This window comes from Stegostoma tigrinum, chromosome 22 (genome assembly GCF_030684315.1).
Source record: "Stegostoma tigrinum isolate sSteTig4 chromosome 22, sSteTig4.hap1, whole genome shotgun sequence".
Lineage (NCBI taxonomy): Eukaryota > Metazoa > Chordata > Chondrichthyes > Orectolobiformes > Stegostomatidae > Stegostoma > Stegostoma tigrinum.
Genome location: NC_081375.1, coordinates 23858561 through 23885640, shown reverse-complemented (window position 1 = coordinate 23885640; position 27080 = coordinate 23858561). Strand labels below are relative to the sequence as shown.

General features: G+C 41.9%; 1 protein-coding gene across 5 annotated transcripts in view; it reads left to right on the top strand.

Annotated features, from left to right (window-relative positions):
- bahcc1b (BAH domain and coiled-coil containing 1b) overlaps positions 1 to 27080 on the top strand; it is a 318643-nt gene that overhangs the window by 274571 nt on the left and 16992 nt on the right. For 4 of the 5 annotated variants that reach the window (XM_048555430.2, XM_048555433.2, XM_048555428.2 and 1 more), the window contains 2 exons: positions 15504 to 15635; positions 21955 to 22128. In XM_048555430.2, coding sequence (XP_048411387.2) covers positions 15504 to 15635; positions 21955 to 22128 — 306 coding nt within the window. The remainder of the gene's footprint in view (positions 1 to 15503; positions 15636 to 21954; positions 22129 to 27080) is intronic. The other variant, XM_059653699.1, reaches the window with a different exon arrangement.

The window sequence follows — 27080 nt, the reverse complement described above, 5'->3', positions numbered from 1 at the left end:
GGCAGGACCTTATAAATGACTAGGCTGCACAGTAAACATACGGTGACTGTGTATAAGTGTAGCAGTTGATTCACAGACTTTGACGTTGTGCCACTTTTTTGTATGTGAGGGGGAAAGGCTGCACAGCTTAGTGCTCTGCTGCTCCTTTGATTGCAGACAATAACTGTTCACTTTGTATTTTAAACTTTCGTGTTGTATTTAAGCATTGGAGTCAATTTGCTCTTACTGCGTAGCCTTACTAGTTAAACATTTGTGCTAATTAGCTCTAAGTTAAAGCGTTTATCTGTGTAAAAATAAAACACTTGCTTAAATTTGATTATTAATATTAATTCTCATTCTTGTCTTCAAATCCATCCAAGACCTTGCCCCTGTTTATGTCTATACTTGCCTGCAGCCTCAACAATCTGATGTATCTGCACTTATCTAAAACTAACCTGGTGAACATCCCTGATTTTAATCGCTTGCTTACTGTCTGCGCTCCTAAAGCTCCCAAATACACTCCAAACACCTCGCTGCCTTTCTATCTTGCTTTCCTCCTTTAAGACTGCCTTCAAAACCCTGCTGTTTGGTCACCTGACCTAATATCTCCTGATGAGGCTTGGTGCCATACTTTTTTGACAATGTTCCTCTGTGGCACCTAGAGATGCTTTAATACATGTAAGCTGTTGTAGTTAGAATTATAGTCATCAGCAGTGATGCCCATTGATTAGTTCAACAGATTTCTGAATGTAACACTTCACAAACATCGTAACCATTAGTGACCCAACCAAAGAATGTTCTCCTACAACAATGCAGTTCCATTGGTCTGTCCCATCTGCCACTGAGGAAGGAAGAGGAAGGAAAAATCAGATTAGTGCACTATATATATATATCTATAAAGTGCCTGACACTTGCAAAAAAGCATGAGTTACATCACTGAGAAAATTATATGGAATTTGGTAAAAGGGTACAGCATTTGGAAAGATGCCAGAACACTTTGTAGAAATGGTAAGTCATTGCTCCCTGCTGTGACACATTAGCAAAATCACTGTAATTTGCTTGAGTGCTGAAAGGACTCTGCTAAATAATGTGGAAGGTGGAGATGCAACTTGATGCAGTGAAAAATGTTCTTTTGTATTTGGGGTGGAGATTATATTGTGTGGTTAATACAATGGAGGCTTAGTTTTCTCAGATACTTAATATTATTTCCACATACACATTTAGCAGTTTTGTCATTCATCTCTTTTGGTTTGCTTCAAAGACCTTCGCAAGCATTTTCACTAAAATGAAAATGATTACATGTTTTAAATCATTACGTAAAATACAGACTATGAACAAACCCGTACTCTGGAAGAGACGTTAACTGCAATAAAAATAATTAAGTGGATTTTAGTTCTTTTACGAGATGAACTTAATTAACTGTTGACGCTTCAGTTTTCCTCTTGGTGCCACTTGGTAGCTGACTATGTTAATGGTTCCTTATCTTCAGGTATTTAGGCTCATTCAAACTTATCATCATCACCCCCTCCTCCAAAAAATCCATCTTTGATCCACCCATCCATGCAAATTACTGACCCATCTCCAACCTTCCTTTCCCCTCCAAAGCCCTTGAACTGCTGCCATCCAAGTCTTTTAACCATTTCCCCTGCAATATTATGTTGGTATTCCTTCAATCAGGTTTCCGTTATGACACAATATTGAAACAGTTCTTGACAAGGTCATGCAGTGCAGCCTATGTGACTGTCACTGTGGTAACCTATCCTTCCTCATCCTTCCCAGTTTACCAGTGGCCCTCAGCATGGCTGACCAAACCCATGCTCTTCCAGCATTTGTCCGCTGCCATCTGTGAGGTGCATCTACCCTTGCCTGCTTCCTTTCGTATCTATTGAACCAGAGCTACAGAGAACTACCTGCAACATGCTCGCTTCCTACTTCAATAACTTTAAAAACTCCACATTTGCAATTAAGACATACTAAGGACAAATGATCTGACTCGGGTACTATAGGTAAGGATGGTGAATGAAGTTCTGAAGATCATAAGTCCAAATTTCAAGGGTCAGGCATATCGTCTCAGCCTTTTGCAACATTAACATGGATAACTCACTGCTATCTGTAAGATAATGGTCATCCTTCAATTTGATAGTTGGGTGGGTTGATCTAGGTCTTTTCCTGTTAGAACATTTTGAAACTTCCGTTTCTTTTATCTTTTTATCTCATACAGAGAGAGGGGGGAGTGTGATTTAAATGGTTTCCGTTTATAGGTTCTGGGTGTTTTTCTCTGCGCACTGGCACAGGCAGCCTTTAATACTCTGCAGCTCAACCAATCAAAGGGCAGTTGTCAGGTAGTATTAGCTCAGAAGACTCAACATGCCATTCGGTTTCAAACTCTCCCCCTCATTGCTTCAAAAAGCTACATTGTATTGCACAGCTAGAAAATGTGCAACGCTTGATTTTCAAGTTGAGAAATTCTCCTGGTGTTTTACTTGTGTAGTGGTCCAACTTTCATTTCAATTTATAGCTCCAAAAAGGAAAAATAAATGCAGTCTCTTACAACATTTCCAAAAGGTCTCCTCCAACTCCAACCTGTTGTACAATGCTAATTTTAATTGCTCCACCATTGGTGGCCATACTTCCAGTTGCCTCAGCGAAATATTCTGGAATTCTCTTTCTGAACCTCTCCATCTCTGTTCCTTTCTCTCATCTTTTAGGATGCTACATAAAACCTACCTCTTTGATGAAGCTTATAGTAATTGGTCCTGATATGCCCATTTGTGGTACAGTTTCTAATATGTGTGCTTTGCCATGTTAAAGGTGCTATGCAAAGGCAAGTTGTCATTGTTGAAGGCATCAAGACTCTCTTCCAATATCTATAGCACAAACAGGAATCAGTGACACCAAATGACATTAGTGAAAGATTATGCCTTGGGGGTAATACTAGCTCTTGGAGTAAAGCACATGATAGGAATTAATTCCATGTCTTTGTTACAAAGTTCTCTGTTCTATGGAAAGGCGTAGAAGAATGGAGAAAAAAGACCATCAGACCCACAAAGTCCTTATTATCTAGACAATTGTACAATCAGTTCTCACGCTCACTGAGCATTTTCTGGAAAGGAGAAAACCAGAAATGACGTATTACCCAATTCAGAAAAATGTTCCTGGGAAATTCTTCACCAACCCTAATGTAAACAAATTTCAAGACCAAGGGAGACTTTTATATGGATAGCTATCTAAAAATTTACTCTCCCTAACTAGGAATATCCTCCAAAGAACATGTCATTTCTTATTAGTAGACTGTAACAAATTGGTAACAACTCTATCAGTCAGTAGTTTGTTCCACAGCATGTTTATTCTTAACTTCTCAGGATCTAACTTGCTTCTTTGCCTAACTATATCACAAGTATGGTTTCTAGTCAATTCACCTCCAATAATCTACTCAGTCAGAATGAATCAAAGTTCTTAATTTTGTCACAAACCTCTATCATATCTGATCTCTGTTTCTCTACATTTAAAGCACTAACTCAAGATGCTTATCCTAATAACTGAGGGCTCCAGGGATAGCTTTCATTTTCTTGGCTATTGTCTCCACTGGCTACAGAATGTTATATCCTGAGAATTGCATGAATGCAAATGTTGTGGACAACACTCCCATGTCTACTGGGACCTTTACGGTCACTTTGCACTTAATGTTCAACCTAAAGCAACCATTTGTTTTCTTTTTTTGCCGTCAACACTGTACACCATTGACTACCAATGAGCTATTACCTCTCTACCCCAGAATCCTCTTGCTTTATCTGGAACGTTCATTGGGTAAACTGCCCGGAGTTTCTGAATCACAAATGCTTTTATACTAGATTTATCCAAATTAAAGCACGTCTGCTACACTGGAGTTCACTCCCCTGACTTCTCTACTTCAAATAGCAAGCTGTTGATTTGGCCTGAGTTACCAATCTCGTGTACATTTTCTTGACACTGACGGATTTAGGAATGGCTCCAATCGTATCACCATGTATCTCAGGAAGTAAAATGATGAGCAATGAACAGCAACGGTAATTTGCATTCCTATAGCAACTTTAATTTATTAAAACATCCCAACATCACAGGCATGCTACCATACAGCACTTGAGATCACACTCAGATCAGTAGGCATTAATGCAAACAACCAGGCGCTTGGTCAGAAAGGTAAGATTTCAGGAGCTTCAGCAAGGAGGAAAGAGGAACAGAGGTGGCACCGCTTAGTGGGGGAGTTCTGGGTGACTGAAGACATGGCCATCAATGGTGGACGGAATAAAATTAGTATTGTACAAGAGGACAGAGTTGGAAGAGCACAGAAATTGTCAGGACTTGTGAGATTGACGAAAACCACAGAGGTAAGGAGGGGTGAAGCCATGGACTTAACAGTGTTCTTTTCAGTGTCATGGAGGATAACAATGGCATGTAACTCAAGAATCAGTATCATTTCATAAGCGCCTAAATGTGATACCAGGTTGAACGGTTTGTCTGGGGTTGTGCGAAGGAGCATTGTTGAAGTTGAAGTTGAAGCTGCATAAGCATTCCACACATTTCTGTGATCTGTAGAAATAATTGAAAACACTAAGAGTATTGGTCTGAGTGCCACGTGTAGACCAGTGTCTCCACATGCAAAAGTGACAGCAAGATTTAGTTTATGTGCAAAACCACACACATTATTATAGTTGCTCTTCTGCATGACCTTCACCATGTTCATCCTATTGTTAGTTACAATCAGTCCCAAAGACAAATTAAATAGAAGGACCCACTCATCACCGGAGAATGGGAGAGACTTTGGAACACTAGCTGTTGTGTGATTGCTCTCCTACAGTGTAACATTTAGAGGTGCAAGTCTGCAATAGGTTTCCACAGAGCAGCCATAGGTATGTGGTGTGAAAGTAACTGAACATGTCATTAATCTAGGATGGATGTTCAGTCCAGACTTGTTCCATGTGTGACTGGTGAGATGAATGACTCCCCTCTCTCTTCATCTCAACCTTTGTTACAGAAGACTTTTTCTGAAATTGTCCAGAGTAAATTTATGTGAAATGTAAAGTGGAAGATGTATATTGATTGAAAATGAATCATGTCTGGAATTTCATATTGAAATGTAATTTTAATTCAAGTGCAGCAAGTTGACATACCAATTGCAAAATATAAAGCTAATAGACGGTAACTTCAAATATAGGCTTTTTAATTACAGTGAGGATTCATCAGTTGGGATTTGTTTTCTTTGATGGGGTGTGGCATCACTGGCTACCTCTGTGAGGTGCTGCAGTGTAGCTTGTAGATGGTACACTTTGCTGCTACTGTGTGTTGGTGGTGAAAGGCATGAATGTTGAAGGTAGTAGATGTGGTGCCCAGCTCTATCAGGGCTGCTTTGCCCTGAATAGCTCAAACCTTTTGTTTCTTACTTGAGCTGCACTCATCCAGGCATGTGGAGAGTTTTCTATTATACTCCAGATGACGGACAGGCTTTGGGGAGTCAGGAGGTGAGTTACTTGCAGCAGAATTCCCAGGCCCTGACCTGCTCTTGTAGCCACTATGTTTACACAGTGAGTCCAGTTTAGTTTCTGGTCAATGGTAAGCCCCAGGATGTCGATAGATGGGGATTCAGAAACAGTAATGCCACTGAATTTCATGGAATGGTTTGACATTTGCTTTTTTTAATTTTGCAGCACTTCAGTATTGTTCTGTTGGAATTCTTAGATCTATTGAATTGAGTGGGAGACAATAAACCTCCTGCTGCTTGCTATTGGTTTAGGGTGTCTATTTGATTTTAGATCTCACTGCACATTGTTAGCGTTTGAACTGGTAATTTCTGCAGTTGGATTACGCAAGTTATGTCTTGTGTTTTAGTGTACTTTATAAGTCAGTTTTGACAAATGCTGGTCTTGAGCAATTCCAAAGAACTTTCAGATCATCATTGGGATAAAAAGAAAATGAACCCATATGTACTCTTGTGTCCTGTATTAATCCAGTATTTTAAATGTTCCAAGACAGACTTGAAACTACTGGATGGACATGCAGGTATCCCTGTGAGATGAGTGGTCCATTTTAACAGCCAGGCATCATTAATATTTTGCCATCCATTGAAAATCCAACTATCTTTAATTGTGCCTCAAGGACACAGATGGTACTAATTGAGAGAACATCAGAATTTGCTTTCAATAAGGGAACAGTTTTCTATTTGCTCATATGTCATACAGAGAAACGTTAGCAAAATTGTACAGTTGATTGTAGTGAAGCTATATCGTCAGGACATTATCCTGAAGTTAGCAAACCATTTTTGTGAGCAGCATCAAAAATTCTGTCAGTTTGCAACACAGACAGCCTGGGTTCAGTTCCCGCACCTGCTGAGGTTACCGTGAAGGACTGTTCTTAACTTCTCCTCTCGCCTGAAGCGAGGTGACCCTCAGGTTAAACCCACCTATAATCATCTCTGTGTAATAAGGGAGCAGCCCAGTGGTCTGGTGAGATTATGGCCATGCTACCTTTAATGTTGACCTGTCAGGAAGGCCCAAAGTCTCCAGAAATTGGGTCTCAGTCTCTCCATTAAAAAGGAGCTGTCGTGTTTTTTAATCAATAATTACCTGAAGTAAATACAAGTAGGCTATAATATCTTCCCAAAATAAAATACAATTACCTTTGCAGCCTATGATAACAAAACTGCCAGTAATGTTGATAACATTGACCAAAGAGAATCTGTTTCTTAAATTACTCTTTCGATACTGATTTGTTACAAAGTGAACCACAATTTACTGAGCCAACAAATGATAGCACATATGCATTACACCTTGAATGTGTAGGCTATGCATCAGAACAGAGAAGGAAAAAGAAACTACTGTTGAATTAAATGCTTCAAATTCACAAACTTTATGCTAGCAAAATCACAACTAAGGCCACAGCAATGAAAGCTGCTATTATTAGTTTTAGCCCAGAATCTCTCAAATTTATTCCACCAGCATTACCAGTTCAGTTAGGCTGTCTTGATCGCAAAGAGTATATATTAAAAGTTCCCATTGAACAAATACAGACTCTGCAGGAAGCATTTCCAGCACTTTACTGACCTCAGCTGGATCCATTTCTTTTCTCGCTGAAGCTGACGGGGAAATGAACAGCTTAGGAAAATCCTGGCTCGATGCAACTCTTTCCTGGGGTAACTGGACTATAGGTCAGTATGGCAAAGTGAGAGTGGGTCTGAATTGATGACCAGCTTGACAGTGATTGTTAGACACAATCAGAACTGTGACATTCCCAGTTAAATTAAGGAAATTGTAATTGGCTCAGCATGGAATTCTGTATCACGTTTGTATGGCCAACCACTTCAGTGGAAATCAATCTGCAACGGGACTGAAATACCATTTCTAAAATGGCTGGACAGAACCAAACACAGTCCTATTTAATTAAAGATAAGTGGAAGCAGCACCTTGAGTGGTTCAAATTGGGATAATTGGACTTTTTTAATTAACATATAAATGAGACAAACTGATCTCTCAGCCCAGTATTAAGCAGAAATAGGCTCAAGATGCATCCCAACATAAACCCAATATAAGATCATTCTAGAGCAAGATACTCGGGTTCACAAAATTTATACAAGCATACTTAATGCACTCAAAATTATCACCCCACAGGAGCCAATTTTAATGCAGGTACAAACACTTAATGTAAACTTAGCCCCCACACATAGGCACATTAAGCATGGTTCATTGATCTGTCTACCCTAGTTTGTGACGTAATCAGGATATGCATTGTATGGTCAGTTCATTGTGCTGATTATGCACCGCATTAGTGCTGGGGGTAACTATATATTCATGACCAGAAAAAAAAAATAGGAAGTGAACAATATAAATTCAAGTTATGCCACATAATTTCCAAGACTTTTGCCTGTGCTTAATGGATCACATGGTTGGGTGAATAGGAGCAGGAGTAGGCCATTCAGCCCATTGAGGCTGCTTCAGTATTCTTACAGTATCTCCATAGCCCTCAATTACATTACTAACTAGAAATCCATTGATCTCTAGTTTGAACATATTCATTAATTGAGCTTTCAGAGCCCTCTAGGGGAGAGAATTCTAAAGATTCACTACCTTCTGAGTGAAAAAAATTCATCCTTGACTTAGTCTTAAGTGTCTCGGCCCTTATCCTGAGACTGTATCCCTTGGTTCTAGATCCTCCCAGCCGGGGTACATCCTTCCTGAATCTACCCTGTCTGTCCTTTCAAGAATTTTATAAGTTTAAGTAAGATCATGCCTCATTTTCTGAACTCCAGAGAATGCAGGCCCAGTCTCTTGAAACTCTACTCATTGGATAGTCCTGCCATCCCAAGAATCAGTCTGGGAACTTTCCACTGTGCTCTCCTTTCTAGAAAATATATCCTTCCTTCGGCAAGGGGACCTGTACACAGTGCTCCGGGGATGACCTCACCATGGTGCTGTAGTATTCAAGCAAGCCATTGTTACTGCTGTTCGGTCCATTTGTAACTAAACACAATAGTTTACGTAGTGATCCAAGTAAGTCAGCTTCCATTATTGTGCATACATTCTCCACTTTATTCATGAGTATAGAAGTGCAAATAACTTTGTGACATGGTTGGTAACCATTGAAATGGGGGATGGAGGATAAGACTAAAGGAACTTCGGAAGCCTGGCGATGACATGTGATATTCTCCATGGCGGTATACTAGGGGCCTTCAACTTACAGAACAAAAATCATTCCACTTGGATACAGGAATTAAAAGGTGTATATATCCGAGTGTCGATTGCAGGACCTATTGTAGATAGGAGCAGGAAGTTAAAGGGCGATGTAGAAATGTAAAGTGAGTGAACAAAATTACAGCAGGTGTAGGAAAGCACAAGCTTATTAACTAGCTCCATGCAAAACAAATTGGAATATCTCCTTAATGGGGAAAGACCAGAAATGGAGGAGGAGCATGAGATTTGGGTGACCATCTACACAAATCACAAAGTGCTAGGATACAGACGCAAAAAGTAATCCACAAACTCGATGGGAATATTGAGCTGTTACCTTAAAAAGATTGAAAAGACACGAGAAGTGTATGTTCAGTTCTGCAGAGTGCTGGTCACAACAATGTTTTAGTTCAGGCATCTCATTGCCACAAAGGATTTGTTAGTCTCACAGTATGCAGCGTAGATATCAGTATGATACCATAATCTAAAGGGTTAAGTTATGAGAATCGGTTGCAAAAACATGGTTTCCATCTGTTGAGTTTAGAAGATTAGAGGGCGATCTAATTGAAGTGCGTAAAATGGTTAAAAGATTTGGTATATATGCAGGCTCCTCTGCTGGATGAACCCAGAACAAGGCATGTTCTTAAAATTAGAACCCGGCTGGTTAGGAGCAATATGAGGAAATACTTTGCCAAAGAAACGGAATTGGAAAATTGGAACACTCTCCCCAAAACGTTGCTGGATCAGTTACACCTTTCATGACTGAGAGCAGTGGGTGTTGAACATTTGGGAGCAAATAGGCGTTAGTGAAGTTGATTAATAGATTAGCCACGATTTTAATAGAATTGTGAAACAGCTCAAGGGCCTAAGTGACCTGTTCCTGTTCCAACACTTCTATTTGTGAAATGATTTTTTTTACAGGTGTTTTAGAGAACTATATGATTGGTCTGTTTTTCACTGAGAACTGCAGATGAATCCATGGCTTTGCTCACAAACTACTCTCCCGCTGAGCTGGAGGTATATTGCAATATGAAATGAAACATCATTTGATCAGTAAAAGGGGGATAAAGAACAAATCTGGTTAACTGGAATATTTCACCAAGAGATAAAGGGAGCCACGGGTCAGTTATGTGGCTTTGCTACAATTGTCAGCAGAAAAAAAACAATATCATATAATTATCTACCGAAGGCCACTTCCACAGCCGCTGCACAAACATTTAAATTTGAATTAGTACTCCATTAAGGTGATGGATTTGTGGAGCAAGCTGAATATTGCAAGCTGTGTAAATGATGCTCCTACTCACATTGAGAGAGGAGTGATGGATGTTGATAATATTGGAGTGAAGTGGAGAGAAATGCCGCTGGTATGAATGTTTGAGATGAGAACAGACTGGTCATATCCGTCACTGACGAGCTCCAAGGTCGAATGTGACTGGGGAGTGCAAGATCCAGATGTCGTTTATCAAAGCCTAGTGGGAAGTTGTGCAATTAACTCGCTCTGACTCAGGACTTTTGGCTGTAATAAGAGTAGTAGTAGCAGTTCAGACAGGCAGGTATTTGCAGCCTCCTACAATTGTATGGCTTTTTGAAAACATTTCCTACTTAGTCAACAGTTCCTTTCTCTTCTCATTAGGAATGAACCACAGCCTTCTGTATGGCAGATAACAAATGTCACAGGTACTTCCATGATGGCCATAATTTTCTATTGGGAAGATTATTTTATCTTGAGTAATCTAAAAGATAAAGAGATAGCAACTGGACATTGCTGCACCTGTGGAATACGATGAGGCCTCGTTTTAGAGAGCAATACTGTTGCAACCCAAGGGAATCTGAGTCTGACCAGGAATTAACATGAAAATGCTGGAAATACTCAGCCAATTGGCCAGCATTCGTAGAGAGAGACACAAAGAACATTTCAGGTTGTGATCTCTCATCAGAACAGAAGTTCAGTTGTGTTGCTTTTCAGGCATCAGCTGGCAGCTACCAAAGCAGATGTCCCTACCTGAGACACCTAGTATCCATTTTAGGTTCCCAGCAGAAATTCAGCAGAGATGAGTGGAAGAGGCACTTGCCAATGAAATGCTAGGTTTTTCAAAGCTGCGAGTGGAACAGGGAATGATAGCAGTACTGCACAGACATGACAGCCCTTGCTGTTGTCTGCTGTAGGCCCACTCCTGGGTGTTAATTTTGGGCCATTAAAAAAATGACATATAACTGCATTCCACAGCAAGACTTGAGCACGGAAATGTTGACTGACACTCCGGTGCAGTTTGTATGAAGGACTGCTCCCATAGGTTTCAGACCCGAAACATCAGCTTTCCTGATCCTCTCTTGCTGCTTGGCCTACTGTCTTCATCCTTGTTATCTCTTATCCATGGTCACTGGTGCTGTCTTTAGGATGAGACATTAAACCAGTGACTAAGGTGGATGTGAAAGACCTCATGGCACATTTTCAAAGAGAAAAGAAGTTATCACGGCTGTGTTGGTCAGTATTTATTCCTCAATCAACATCATACAAATGAACATTATCTAGTCAATATCACATTACTGTTTGTGAAAGGTTGAAGACTACAATTGGCCACTCTACTTCCTCTATTATAACAGTGTCCACATTTCAAAAAAGCTTAATTATCTGTAAAGTACTTTTGTGATGATGGTTAAGAAAGGTGTTTTATAAATGTAACTTTGCATTTCTTTCCTCCATCCCTCCCTCCCTATCCTCCTCCCTTTCCTCCCTCATTTTCTTCCCTTCCCCTCCTTATCTGTCCTTTTCTGTAACCCCGAGATGATACTGTTATTGGACAGGTTCAGATCCCAGGCTTGATAGATCAAATTTTGTTGGTTTGTTTTCGATTTTAAAGAGGTGCTCTCTCACAGCAATTTTACAGATTTAACTTTAATAATAAAAAAAACTTGATTACACAAAATGAATAAAGATGAAGTAGAATAAACCAAGCTATTCAGAAACAACACAGGTTAAAATATTTCAAAATACACAGAGTGAATCTTTTAACAATACTCAGACTGGACAGAATTATCTTCTTCTTCACATCTATAAAGTTTCATTTAACTGTGGCCTCAGTTTCCCGTCTTGAGAATCTCACAGCCTGGCTTTTGAATCCTCATACAACCACGATTAGACTTTCTCAGCTTCAAGTAATCCTTTCGGGTTTCAACCAAATATTTCTAGTCTGGGAGTTTCAAATAAACACCTTATGCTGAGTTAATCTATTTCTTTCAGAAGCAACCATTTTTCATATCCGGCTTTGCCAAGACTTCTGCAAAACCCTGAAGCCAAAAGGGCTTTTGTCAAGAGATAATGGGAACTGCAGATGCTGGAGAATCCGAGATAACAAAGTGTAGAGCTGGATGAGCACAGCAGGCCAAGCAGCATCTTAGGAGTCAAGCTGTGGGTGTTTCCCTTAAGTTAAAAAGAAATTTCAGAACCTTCTATCTGAAACCTAATGCACACTTATTTACTCTGTTGACTCATAAAGCTCAACAATAAAAAAAACTTTGTTACTCTTCAGGAAGTCTCTCTCTTCTACTGTTTATTTGATAAAATAAATCCTATGGCTACAGAAATATGTACAAGTTAATCATTAAATTCCTGCATAGACAGACCAAACCCACATGCCACTAGTTCAAAATACAAGTTCTAAATGAATAATGTTGTATATAAATCATCATCTTACATCACACCTTTGCTTCCTTCCATCCACTTCCTCCTCTTCCCTCCAGTCCCCTTTTGCTCCTCCCCCATCGTATTTCCTCTGTCCTACCCTTCCTCCCTTCTCTCCCCTTATATCTGTACGTACCTCTCAAAAATGAGCATGATGCTCCAGTACAGAGGACTTAGAAGAGACATCTTGTATGCAAGACAATTAACCAGGCCTAGCTTTGACCCAGCCTTTGGCCTTTTTGCTTGGGCCATTGATTCTACCCCTAAAAGTGGGCGAAACTAATTTCTATCCCAATATATTAAGTTTCTCCTCTCATCCAAGACATATCCCAAAAAAAGATATCACTTCTTTTTGTGATTTTGTGGAGAGCACATGAAGTAGATATGTTTTGTCAGATTGATGTAATCGAGATTCACGTGTGTGACCCTCTAGGTTAGAGACTGATTCTCAAGTGCTTGTGCAATTGAGCAGATATTTCACTAGTGCTCATCCAAGGTATTAGTCATTCAACCTTGTTTAAAAAGTACTAAAATCTGGCCTTGCTTTATACTCAATTACATGAAGATTAGACCAATAGTTAGTAGCATCATTATCCTCATTTTATGTATTATTGACTAAATTTCAGATTGACATTAGCTGTTAAAAATCAAGGAGCTGAGAAAAAATGGTCATATTTATCACAGAAAAGTGTCAGACATTTGATATGTGTTTGATAAATATATTGCTACCTGTACATTTCATGGTAGTTTTTAAAAAATCTAACCCACATTTGACTGCTTGTTCAAGTATAAAGTTGCACATTTCATATTTAGACCACGTGACAGAGTGCATTTTCTTGCAGGTTAGTTCCGGGGTCATTTTCAGCATGATAGAGGTAATTATATGCAGAAAAGGATCGCAAGAACTGTGGGTGCTGAAAAGCAGAAACAGAAACAGAAATTGCCGGATAAGCCCAGGAGGCCTGGCAGCATTGGTGGACAGAAATCAGAGCTACCATTTTGGGTCCACTGACCCTTCTTCGGAACTGATGATATCTAGAAAAAAGGGTTTTTATGAGGAAGGTAGGGTGGGTGGAAGGGGTAAGGAACAACCAATAGGTGGGGATAGAGCCCAAAGAGAGAGAAGGACAGTTGGACAGACAAAAGAATGGATAATGGTTAGCCCAGGGAAGTGAATGGCTGTTAATGGAGATTATTATTGGTTAACAATGGGGTGTACGCAATAGCAGCTCATGTGATGACAAGGCCGGTTCTGTGGGGGTTGGGCAAGGAGATGGGAGAAGGTTAGCTGGTTCAATGTCATAGCTGTGACAGCTTAAAGAATGAACTCAAATCCATATTCAATGCATTCATTTCATATGTTATAACTTGAAAATGTCCCTTACAATCAGACTGGCATATAATTAGAGCTCTTTGTGGACCTCCGAGGTCTGTGTATGACAGTGACCTTTGGAACAGGAAGCCAATACTATGGTCCATGTTGGCACACCGATCACCGTGCCCACAACATTGGAGCTAATTAGAGGGAACATTGGCATGAGGCCAAAACACAGCATCTTCTCTCCCACCTATCCACCCCCCCATCCCACTGACCAATCCCCACCACTCCCTACATGCAGTCAGCTATCACCGTTCCACCTATCTTCCCCAGCCCCAACCCTCCTTTCTATTTATTTCCCAGCTTCCCTTCCCATTTCTGAAGAAAGGTCCCAACCTGAAACATCGACTTTCCTGCTCCTCTGATGCTGCCTGGCCGGCTGTATTCCTCCACGTACACACTGCATTGTCTCTGACTCCAGTATCTGCAGTTCATGATATCCCTAAATGATCAATACATTTGAATTTTGGGACGTTATTAAATTTGTTACAGTCAGCAGTGCCTGGTTTTGCCAACCAAAGAGTGTTGTATCTGCACTGACTGAATACTTAATTACACTACAAAAATACTTGAATTCTAGTTGAGCTAGAGGTATTAGCCCCATCACTTTTAAATGTGTACAATATGAAACTATGTCCAGCATAACCAACACAGTATGTTCTCTGTATTGTCAAATGCTTCATTTGAGATGTTGAATCACATGTTGTGTGAATTTGGGGACGAATAAAGGCACTCTTTATGAACACAGGATGTTCCTCAGTGTTTTAAAGCCAATTCAGAACATTTTAATTCTAGGCAGTATTGAAATTTAGGAAATTCAACTACCAATTTGCACACAGGAAGTTCCAACAAACGGCATTGGACTATAGTCGGACATTCTGCTTGGGGATTTTTTAAGAATGGCCAAATGTTGCCTTAGCTGGATTATATTATGAATCCATCAAAGCAGATCCATGAAGGCGGGGGTGGAGTGTCTAATACATAGGCAGGGAATCTGTTTTAAAAAAGGGAAAACCTGTTACAGTTACTGGGAGAGTCAGAGGTTTTGATTTTGTATTTTGTGCAGTGAGATTGGAAAGGGTTTTTTTAGAACCAGATTAACAAGTTTTTGAATGTACAATGCATACAAGAAATCTCCTTCGCCTTCAGGTAGATCTAAGGATCAGCGTAGCGTTAGCATTTCAACACCACCTTACAAACTTGAAGTATAACTTTTAATGTGCATTGAATTTAAATGTTATGTTACAGATAAAATTGATGATGCATCAGCAATTCTTAACTTAGAGATAATGGGAACTGCAGATGCTGGAGAATCCAAGATAATAAAGTGTGAAGCTGGATGAACACAGCAGGCCAAGCAGCATCTCAGGAGCACAAAAGCTGACGTTTCGGGCCTAGACCCTTCATCAACTTACATCGCTTTCCTTCGAGTGAATACTGTTTATGTGAACTATAAATAATTAGTTTATGTCAATGTTGTACACAATGTAGAAGTCTTGATTTGAGTATGTACAGAATTATAATATTTCTATGCAGAATTCTGCAATTTTGAAATGATTGTAGCATGGCTAATTTTTTTAAGAAGTTGCACACATATAAACACTTGAATTAGTGGTGAATGTTACTGTTTGTCTTAAATTCTGCACATAACTTTATTTTACAAATAGAAATCAACAGAAGAATGCGACGTCAAAAGCTCGAAGCGGCCGCCTCTTGTTGTCTGTATCCTCCCTATAAGCAAAGCATCACCTGTTCATTTTCTGTCCAGCAGGTAGTAGCAGTGAAGAGGAAGAAGAAGAGGATGGAGATGATTTTGTCACTGTGGAGTTTGATGATGGTGATGTGGGGCGAATTTCATTGTCAAATATCCGTCTCCTCCCTCCAGATTATAAAATCCAGTGTGAGTAATGCTGCAGTACAGTGATCTGGTCGTAGAATGTTTACATACAATTTTTATATTTGAACTTGGAAAATCTCCCAAATATCTAATACTGAAGACCATGTTTTGTAAATTCTAAATATACTATGTATTTCATAAATCTAGCCAAAAGACAGCTGAACACTATTTAAGTGCTTTGTAAAAATATTGGAGTTGTTGGTTGGTTTGCTGAGCTGACTGGTTTTCATGAAAACATTTCATCCCCCTGCTAGGTGATATCTTCAGTGCTGTCTGGTCTCATTTGAAGCCCTGCTGTTCTGTTTGGTTCTGAATTTATATGGTCCAAATTGTCATGGTGGGTAGCTCTGTTTCTGGTTTTGCGCTGTAGTCGTATGTAGATGGAGTCTATTTCAACATGTTACAGAGATAGTAGGAACTGCCAATGCTGGAGAATCTGAGATAACATGGTGTGAAGCTGGATGAACACGGCAGGCCAAGCAGCATCTCAGGAGCAGGAAAGTTTGACACCCGAAACATCAAACTCTCCTGCTCCTCTGATGCTGCTTGGCCTGCTGTGTTCATCCAGCTTCACACTGTCTTATCTCTATTTCAACATGTTTGTTTATGGTACTAACAGTTGGAAAACAGGCTTCAAGGAATTCTTGTGGTTGTCTTTGTTTTGCTTGTCCTAGTAATGTTACCTTGTCCCAGTTAAACTGCTGTCCTCCTTTGTCAGAGTGAATAGAAATGAGGGAGAGTTGGTGTTATTTGATAGGCTTCATCCTGGCAGCTTCATCCACCGATGCCTGGCAAATAAAGAACATCAAGAAGACACTGTATGCTCCAACACACTGACCACCCTACCCTATATTAGAAACACATTAGAACTGACTACAAGACTCCTATGACCACTTGGAATAAGGATAACACACAAACCAACAGCCACACTTGGCCAGCTACTCTCAAAGATGAAAGTCCCCATACCGACAACAAGCAGGACAAATGTGATATACAAAATACCATGCAGCAACTGTGAAAAGCAAGACATAGGACAGACGAGCAGGAAACATGCCACCAGGACACATAGATTAGATTAGATTCCCTACAGTGTGGAAACAGGCCCTTTGGCCCAACAAGTCCACACCGCCCCTTGAAGCATCCCACACAGACCCATCCCCCTATAACCCACACACCCCTGAACACTGCGGGCAATTTAGCATGGCCAATCCACCTAGCCTGCACATCTTTGGATTGTGGGAGGAAACCGGAGCACCTGGAGGAAACCCATGCAGACACGGGGAGAATGTGCAAACTCCACACAGACAGTTGCCTGAGGCTGGAATCGAACCCGGGTCCCTGGTGCTGTGAGGCTGCAGTGCTAACCACTGAGCCACCGTGCCACCCCTAATGAACATGAACAACAGCTCACAGCAAAATGGCAAGACCAACTCTCCCTCATTTCTATTCACTCTGACAAAGGAGGACAGCAGTTTAACTGGGACAAGGTAACATTACTAGGACAAGCAAAACAAAGACAAGCACAAGAATTCCTCGAAGCATGGTTTCCAACCACTGGTAGCATAAACAAACATGTTGAAATAGATGCCATCTACATACCGCTACAGTGCAAAACCAGAAACAGAACTACCCACCATGACAAATCGGATCATATAAATTCAGACCGGAACAGAACAACAGAGCTTCAACAGAGGCCAGACAACACTGAAGATGTCACCTAGAAGGAGGATGAAATGTTTGCACCAAAACCAGTCAGCTCAGCAAACCAACCAATGACTCCAGTCACAACCAGAGCTACAGATCTTCACTAAAACATTGTAAAAATATTATTTTATACGAAAGTTGCGTGAATGTTCGGATTAAGACTAAATCAACACATTAAGGAGCTGTTGCTGTGCAAGTTCCTGCCTCCTTCTTGGCAGTGTTGACTTCTCCTCTCAGATACAGCCCAGAGGCAGCAGCCACACTTTGAGTCTTTGCCCAGCAACAAGTATTCATGTATAAGCCACAGCAGTTATCATTGGCATGCTATGTGAGCACAGGGGAGTATCACCCATTTCTTCATTCAGAACCCAAACATTTGCAGTGCCAGAAGTGAGCACAGGCTACCAGCTAGGACAGGAACCTGTCAATCTCCCCGAGTACAAGGAGCGTTGATAATTCCAGTGCAACTCCCATCATCCAGACTGAAACCATTGAGTCAGAATATATCACTAGTTGAATTGCATCCGAGGCCTACCCAAGCTACGTGGCTCAGTGATTTGTTCCGTGAGTCAGTCATTATACTAGCTTTTACCATATCTTTGGAAGATACACAAGTGCAGATTGTAGACCATAACTTAGATACTCGAAGTGAGTGACTCTCTGAGAATGAGTAAGGAGCCCATAATTCATTACTACCACAAGTACGCATGTGATTTTATGTCTTATTTGATTGAGTGAACGACCACCTGTTTCTCACTCCCCAGTGACTTAGTTATTCCTGCTTGTCAAAATATCAAAAAAATGCCATTATTGAAAGGATATAAAAATGTATCATGTACTTATGAGCTGCTGAAATCATGTTTGCCTAGTACACTGTTTAATATAGCAAAGAGTACCACAATGATATCAAGATATTACAGTAATGCATACTAGGTAAGTAAGTTGAAAAATAATCCTCTTTTTAATGATCTTTCTAATTTATTTCAAGTTTTATCTATCCCCATCTCTCTTTTCCCTCGAAGGCATTAGTTCCTTGCTGGAGTAGGGTTTCATGGGTTCTGGGCATCTACAGATAATTTTCCCAAACAATGAGTCACTGTGTAGAAGCCTAAGCAATGCATATCAGTCCAGTGCTATCCTCATGGTTGGATTTATCAGTGGGAAATTGATTTCAACCAAGGAACATTGTTGATTTCCCCCTGAGATACCAACAGAATGTGACACCAATTTCTGCTGTGATCCCTTCCCATGGCAGCATGGATCAGCTTTTGAATCTGTATAGCTCAGTTTGTGGATATGGGTCTGTCTCTGAAATGTTGTCAGTCCAGACTTGTATGGAAATTGATCTTTAGACTGAAGAAAACCACTACATTTTAAACTCCAATGATCTTGAATTCAGGTTTCGAGGGTTAGGCAGAAGACTGTCAAAGTATTAAATGCAGTGTGTAAAAAAAAACCTCATGTTGATATAGTGTGAAGCTGGATGAACACAGCAGGCCAAGCAGCATCTCAGGAGCACAAAAGCTGATGTTTCGGGCCTAGACCCTTCATCAGAGAGGGGGATAGGGAGAGGGTTCTGGAATAAATAGGGAGAGGGGAGAGGCGGACCGAAGATAGAACATAGAACATAGAAGATTACAGCACAGTACAGGGCCTTCAGCCCTCGATGTTGTGCCGACCTGTCATACTGATCTCAATCCCATCTAACCTACACTATTCCATGTACGTCCATATGCTTGTCCAATGACGACTTAAGTGTACCTAAAGTTGACGAATCTACTACCGTTGCAGGCAAAGTGTTCCATTCCTTTACTACTCTCTGAGTAATGAAACCACCTCTGACATCTGTCCTATATCTTTCACCCCTCAATTTAAAGCTATGCCCCCTCGTGCTCGCCGTCACCATCCTAGGAAAAAGGCTCTCCCTATCCACCCTATCTAACCCTCTGATTATCTTTTATGTCTCAATTAAGTCACCTCTCAACCTTCTTCTCTCTAATGAAAACAGCCTCAAGTCCCTCAGCCTTTCCTCGTAAGACCTTCCCTCCAGACCAGGCAACATCCGAGTAAATCTCCTCTGCACCCTTTCCAAAGCTTCCACATGCTTCTTATAATGCGTTGACCAGAACTGTACACAATACTCCAAGTGCAGCCGCACCAGAATTTTGTACAGCTTCACCATAACCTCTTGGTTCCGGAACTCGAAAAGCTAAAACACTGTATGCCTTCTTAACAGCCCTGTCAACCTGGGTGGCAACTTTCAAGGATCTGTGTACATGGACACCGAGATCTCTCTGCTCATCTACACTACCAAGAATCTTACCATTGGCCCAGTACTTTGCCTTCCGGTTACTCCTACCAAAGTGCATCACCTCACACTTGTCTGCATTAAACTCCATTTGTCACCTCTCAGCCCAGCTCTGCAGCTTATCTATGTCTCTCTGCAACCTACAGCATCCTTCGTCACTATCCACAACTCCACCGACCTTAGTGTCGTCTGCAAATTTACTAACCTATCCTTCTACGCCCTCATCCAGGTCATTTATAAAAGTGACAAACAGCAGTGGACCCAACACCGACCCTTGCGGTACACCACTAGTAACTGGTCTCCAGGATGAACATTTCCCATCAACTACCACCCTCTGTCTTCTTTCGGCAAGCCAATTTCCGATCCAAACTGCTATATCTCCCACAATCCCATTCTTCCGCATTTTGTACAATAGCCTATTGTGGGGAACCTTATCGAACGCCTTGCTGAAATCCATATACAACACATCAACCGGTTTACTCTCATCTACCTGTTTGGTCACCTTCTCAAAGAACTCAATAAGGTTTGTGAGGCACGACCTTCCCTTCACAAAACCGTGCTGACTATCCCTAATCAATTTATTCTTTTCTACATGATTATAAATCCTATCCCTTATAACCTTTTCCAACACTTTACCAACAACTGAGGTAAGGCTCACTGGTCTATAATTACCAGGATTGCCTCTACTCTCCTTCTTGAACAGGGGAACCACATTTGCTGTCCTCCAGTTGTCTGGCACTATTCCTGTAGACAATGACGAGTCAAAGATCAATGCTAAAGGCTGGACAATCTCCTCCCTGGCTTTCCAGAGGATCCCAGGATAAATCCTAGAAGATGGAGAGAAAAGAAGATAGGTGGAGAGGAGAGTACAGGTGGAGAGGTAGGGAGGGGATAGTTCAGTCCAGGGAAGATGAACAGGTCAAGGAGGTGGGCTGAGGTTAGTAGGTAGGAAATGGAGATGTGGCTTGAGATGGGAGGAAGGGATGGGTGAGAGGAAGAACAAGTTAGGAAGGCAGAGACAGGCTGGGCTGGTTTTGGGATGCAGTGGGGGAAGGGGGCGAGCTGGGCTGGTTTTGTGATACAGTGGGGGGAGGGGACGAACTGGGCTGGTTTTGGGATGCAGTGGGGAAAGGGGAGATTTTGAAGCTTGTGAAGTCCACATTAATACCATTGGGCTGCAAGGGTCCCATGTGGAATATGAGTTGCTGTTCCTGCAACCTTCAGGTGGCATCATTGTGGCACTGCAGAAGGCTCATGATGGACATGTCATCTGAGGAATGGGAGGGGGAGGACACTTCCGCCATCTACAATCCGACTGCACCACCCAAGACATCTTCCCATCCCTACTCTTCTCTGCCTTCCGGAGAGACCACTCTCTCCGTGACTCCCTTGTCCGCTCCACACTCCCCTCCAACCCCACACTTGCCCCCACACCCCCATCCCAGGCCCCAAGATGACTTTCCATCTTAAGCAGATGTTCACCTGCACATCTGCCAATGTGGTATACTGTATCCATTGTACCCCGTGTGGCTTCCTCTACATTGAGGAAACCAAACGGAGGCTTGGGGACCGCTTTGCAGAACACCTCCACTCAGTTCGCAGTAAACAACTGCACTTCCCAGTCGTGAACCATTTTAACTCCCTTTCCCATTCCTCAGATGACATGTCCATCATGGGCCTCCTGCAGTGCCACAATGATGCCACCTGAAGGTTGCAGGAACAGCAACTCATATTCCGCTTGGGAACCCTGCAGCCCAATGGTATCAATGTGGACTTCACAAGCTGCAAAATCTCCCCTTCCCCCACTGCATCCCAAAACCAGCCCAGTTCGTCCCCTCCCCCCACTGCATCATGAAACCAGCCCAGCTCGTCCCCTCCCCCCACTGCATCACAAAACCAGCCCAGACTGTCTCCGCCTCCCTAACCTGTTCTTCCTCTCACCCATCCCTTCCTCACACCTCAAGCCACATCTCCATTTCCTACCTACTAACCTCAGCCCACCTCCTTGACCTGTCCATCTTTCCTGGACTGATCTATCCCCTCCCTACCTCCCCACCTATACTCTCCTCTCCATCTATCTTCTTTTCTCTCCATCTTCAGTCCGCCTCCCCCTGTCTCCCTATTTATTCCAGAACTCTCTCCCCATCCCCCTCTGTGATGAAGGGTCTAGGCCCGAAACATCTGCTTTTGTGCCCCTGAGATGCTGCTTGGCCTGCTGTGTTCATCCAGTTTCACACTTTGTTATCTTGGATTCTCCAGCATCTGCAGTTCCCATTATCACTCATGTTGATACCTATGTTCCTTGTACAGGTACAGAACCTTCCCCTGCACTGCTGGTATCTAATGGGAGACTTCGGGTTAGGAAGTTGCCCAGTGAAAAGCGAGAAATTGCAGAAAACAGCCAGAATCACACATTGAATGGGAAAAATTCTTCAGAACTAAGCAAAAACTCTGGCAAGAAGACTTCAGTAAAGGGGAAAGCTGGTAGGTGTATCTTTACTCAGCATGAATCCAATTGTAACACTACAAATTAAAAATGCGCTTGTTAACACTCAGGAACAGTAATACTTCCCTCAGAGATCTTTCAACAAAGAATGACAAGTACCTAATAATGAAAGCAAAGAGTAAATCAGGAAAGAAAATTAAATTTTTTTATCTGAATTTTTAAAATCAACTTAATATTGCCCATGCATGCAGATATTTGTAGGTGGAATCAATTGGCAATGAGTATGCACAATCAGCAATTATTGATCTTTGGGGCAGCAAACACATCGATAACTTAACGCTACAGCAGTAGCACAATATTTTCAAGGCAGGTACGTCTTTCCATTCACTCTGTTTGTGTAATTTACCGATACCATGGGCTGTGAGGGACCTGGACCGTCAGCACAATTTCTTTATTAATTTCCACAAACAACAAGAATCTCTTTTTAACAAAAGATTCTGGCCCTTGAATTGTCGCAATGGATTTTTGAAAGTTGTTTTGCAAAGCATAAAATTTGGAGACGAATTCTGAAACTCCTTGACAACAGACTAATAAACTTATTTTATCAAGAAAATTGCATCAATATGTATCACAGGACGTTCTCTGTATCAAAAAATCCAGTATGTATGGGTTCTATGCAACAGGGGATCAATCGGTATTATTGATCTTGAAAGGAAGCTGAAAGACAAAGTCCAAATACAATATGTACCCATGTATAAATTTAATTTTTGAAACAGTCTCTTAGGGCAAAAGTAATGGGGTTTTGCACAGGAAATGTGTTCAAGAGAATAATAAAAATACAGTACTGCAGATAATGGAAATCTGAAATAAAGACAGTGAATGCTAAGAGAAATGCAGCAGGTCTAGCAGTATCCGGAGAGAGAAACAGAACAAATGTTTTGAGTCTAATATGGCCCTCCTTCAGATCTGTTTAAGTAGTTTCAAGATGTTCACATGTTTTAACTGTCAGCACAGGACTGAAGGTGTTGTATCCAAATGCCTGCAGTATACGAAGTAAGCTAAATGAGCTTGTGGCACAGTTTGAAATTGGCAGGAATGACATGGTAGGCATCATGAAGACATGGCTGCAAGGGGATCAGGACTGGAAGCTAAATACCCAAGGATATACATCCTACCAAAAAGACAGGCAGATGGGCAGAGGAGGTGGAGTTGCCTTATTAGTAAGAAATGAACTTAAGTCAATAGTAAGAGACAAAGTAGGGTCAGATGATGTAGAATCTGTGTGGGTCGACTTGAGAAACCACAAAGGTAAAAATGAAACATAATGGGAGTTATGTACAGGCCACCAAACAGTAGTCAGGATTTGGGGCACAAAATATACCAGGAGATAGAAAACGTGTGTAAGAAAGGCAAGGTTACAGTTATCATGGGGGATTTTGCTATGCAGGTGGACTGGGAATATCAGGTTGGTAGTGGATTGCAAGAAAAGAAATTTGTGGCATGTTGACGAGATGGCTTTTTGAAACAGCTTGTGGTGGAGCCCACTAGGAAACAGGCAGTACTGGATTTAGTGTTGTGCAATGAGGCAGACTTGATAAAGAAGTTTAAGGTGAAAGAACCCTTAGGAGGCAGTGATCATAAGATGATAGATTTTACTCTGCAATTTGAGAGGGAGAAGATAGAATCAAAGATAACGGTATTACAGCTGAATAAAGGCAACTGTAGAGATATGAGAGAGAAACTGGGCAGAATTGACTGGAAGAGGAGCTTAGCCAGAAAGATAGTGGAACAGCAATGGCTGGGAGTAACTGGGGAGAGACAGAAAAAATTCATCCCTAGAAAAAAGAAATATATTAAAGGGCAGATGAGGCAACTATGGCTGACAAGGGAATTCAGGAACAGTATAAAAGTAGAAGAGAAGGTATATAATGTGATGAAGGGCAGTGGGGAGAAGATTAAATATGAGGGTAAGCAAACCAGTAACATAAAATAAGATTGCAAGAGTTTCTTTAGCTATATAAATGGCAAAAGAGATGCAAAAGTGGACCTTGGACCACTGAAGAATGACACTGGAGAAATAGTAATGGGGATCAAAGAAATAGCTGAAGAAAGCAGAAGGTGCAAGAAAAACTGAAAGGTCTAAAAGTGGATAAGTCACCTGGAGAAGATGGACGACATCCCAGAGTTCTGAAGGAGATAGCTGAAGAGATAGTGGAGGCATTAGTGGTGATCTTTCAAGAATCATGGGAATCCCAGCGAGTCCAAACACTGGAAAATTGCTAATGTAACCCGCATCCCCACGCACCCCACTTAAGACATGAGGAGGGCAAAAGATGGAAACTTATGGCCATTGGTAAGACTTTGGAGTCCGTTGTGAAGGATGAGGTCTCTGAATACTTGGAAACGCATTGTAAAATAGGGCAAAGCCAGCATGGTAACAAAGTGTGTAGCTGGGTGAGCACAACAGGCCAAGCAGCATCTCAGGAGCACAAAAGCTGACGTTTCGGGCCTAGACCCTTCATCTAGGCCCAAAACATCAGCTTTTGTGCTCCTGAGATGCTGCTTGGCCTGCTGTGCTCATCCAGCTACACACTTTGTTATCTTGGATTCTCCAGCATCTGCAGTTCCCATTATCCCAAAGCCAGCAAGGTTTCACCAAGTGGAGGTCATGCCTGACAAATCTGTTCGAATTCTTTGAGGAGGTAATGAGCAGGGTAGACCAAGGAGAGCCAATGGATGTTATCTACTTGGTCTTCAAGAAGGCCTTTGACAAGGTGCCAAACAGAAGGCTGCAGAGTAAGATAAGAGCCCGCGGTGTTAGAGGCAAGGTGCTCACATGGATAGAAGAATGGCTGTCTAGCAGAAAGCAGAGAGTGGAGGTAAACGGTCTTAATCAGGATGGCAGCCGGTCACTCGTGGTCTTCCACAAGGGGCAGTGTTGGGACCACAACTTTTCACTTGAGGCATTAATGATCTAGAGAAAGGAACTGAAGGGCATTCCGGCTAAGTTTGCAGACAATACCTAGGTAGATGGAGAGACAGTTCGTATTGAGGAGGCAGGGAGGCTGCAGAAGGATTTAGACAGGAGAGTGGGCAAAGAAGTGGCAGAAGGAATACAACGTGGGAAGTGTGAGGCCATATTCAGTAGGAAGAATAAAGGCATGGACTATTTCTAAATGGGGAGAAAGTTTAGAAATCTGAAGTGCAACAGGACTTGGGAGTTTTAGTCCAGGATTCTCTTAAGGTAAACTTGCAGATAGAGTCTATAGTTAGGAAGGCAAATACCATGTTGGCACTTATTTCAAGAGGACTAGAATATAAAAGCAGGGATGTGCTTCTGAGGCTTTGTAAAGCTCTGGTCAGACCATATTTAGAATACTGTGAGTAATTTTGGGCCCCATACCTCAGGAAGGATTTACTGGCCCTAGAGGAGGCCCAGAGGAGGCTCACACAAATGATCCCAGGAATGAATGGCTTAACATACAAGGAACATTTGAAGACTCTAGGCCTATACTTGGTGGAGCTTAGAAGGATGAGGGGGATCTAATTGAACCTTACAGAATATTGAATGAACTGGACAAAGTGCACATTGGGAAGATGTATCCATTAACAGGAGAGACAGGCACCCAAGGCCACATAGAACATAGAACATAGAACAGTACAGCACAGAACAGGCCCTTCAGCCCACAATGTTGTGCCGACCATTGATCCTCATGTATGCACCCTCAAATTTCTGTGACCATATACATGTCCAGCAGTCTCTTAAATGACCCCAATGACCTTGCTTCCACAACTGCTGCTGGCAACGCATTCCATGCTCTCACAACTCTCTGCGTAAAGAACCTGCCTCTGACATCCCCTGTATACTTTCCACCAACCAGCTTAAAACTATGACCCCTCGTGCTAGCCATTTCTGCCCTGGGAAATAGTCTCTGGCTATCAACTCTATCTATGCCTCTCATTATCTTGTATACCTCAATTAGGTCCCCTCTCCTCCTCCTTTTCTCCAATGAAAAGAGACCGAGCTCAGTCAACCTCTCTTCATAAGATAAGCCCTCCAGTCCAGGCAGCATCCTGGTAAACCTCCTCTGAACCCTCTCCAAAGCATCCACATCTTTCCTATAATAGGGCGCCCAGAACTGGACGCAGTATTCCAAGTGCGGTCTAACCAAAGTTTTATAGAGCTGCAACAAGATCTCACGACTCTTAAACTCAATCCCCCTGTTAATGAAAGCCAAAACACCATATGCTTTCTTAACAACCCTGTCCACTTGGGTGGCCATTTTAAGGGATCTATGTATCTGCACACCAAGATCCCTCTGTTCCTCCACGCTGCCAAGAATCCTATCCTTAATCCTGTACTCAGCTTTCAAATTCGACCTTCCAAAATGCATCACCTCGCATTTATCCAGGTTGAACTCCATCTGCCACCTCTCAGCCCATCTCTGCATCCTGTCAATGTCCCGCTGCAGCCTACAACAGCCCTCTACACTGTCAACGACACCTCCGACCTTTGTGTCGTCTGCAAACTTGCTGACCCATCCTTCAATTCCCTCGTCCAAGTCATTAATAAAAATTACAAACAGTAGAGGCCCAAGGACAGAGCCCTGTGGAACTCCACTCACCACTGACTTCCAGGCAGAATATTTTCCTTCTACTACCACTCGCTGTCTTCTGTTGGCCAGCCAATTCTGTATCCAAGCAGCTAAGTTCCCCTGTATCCCATTCCTCCTGACCTTCTGAATGAGCCTACCATGGGGAACCTTATCAAATGCCTTACTGAAGTCCATATACACCACATCCACAGCTCGACCCTCATCAACCTTTCTAGTCACATCCTCAAAAAACTCGATAAGGTTTGTAAGGCATGACCTACCCCTCACAAAGCCGTGTTGACTGCATTTGATCAAGCCATGCTCTTCCAGATGGTCATAAATCTTATCCCTCAGAATCCTTTCTAACACCTTGCAGACGACAGATGTGAGACTTA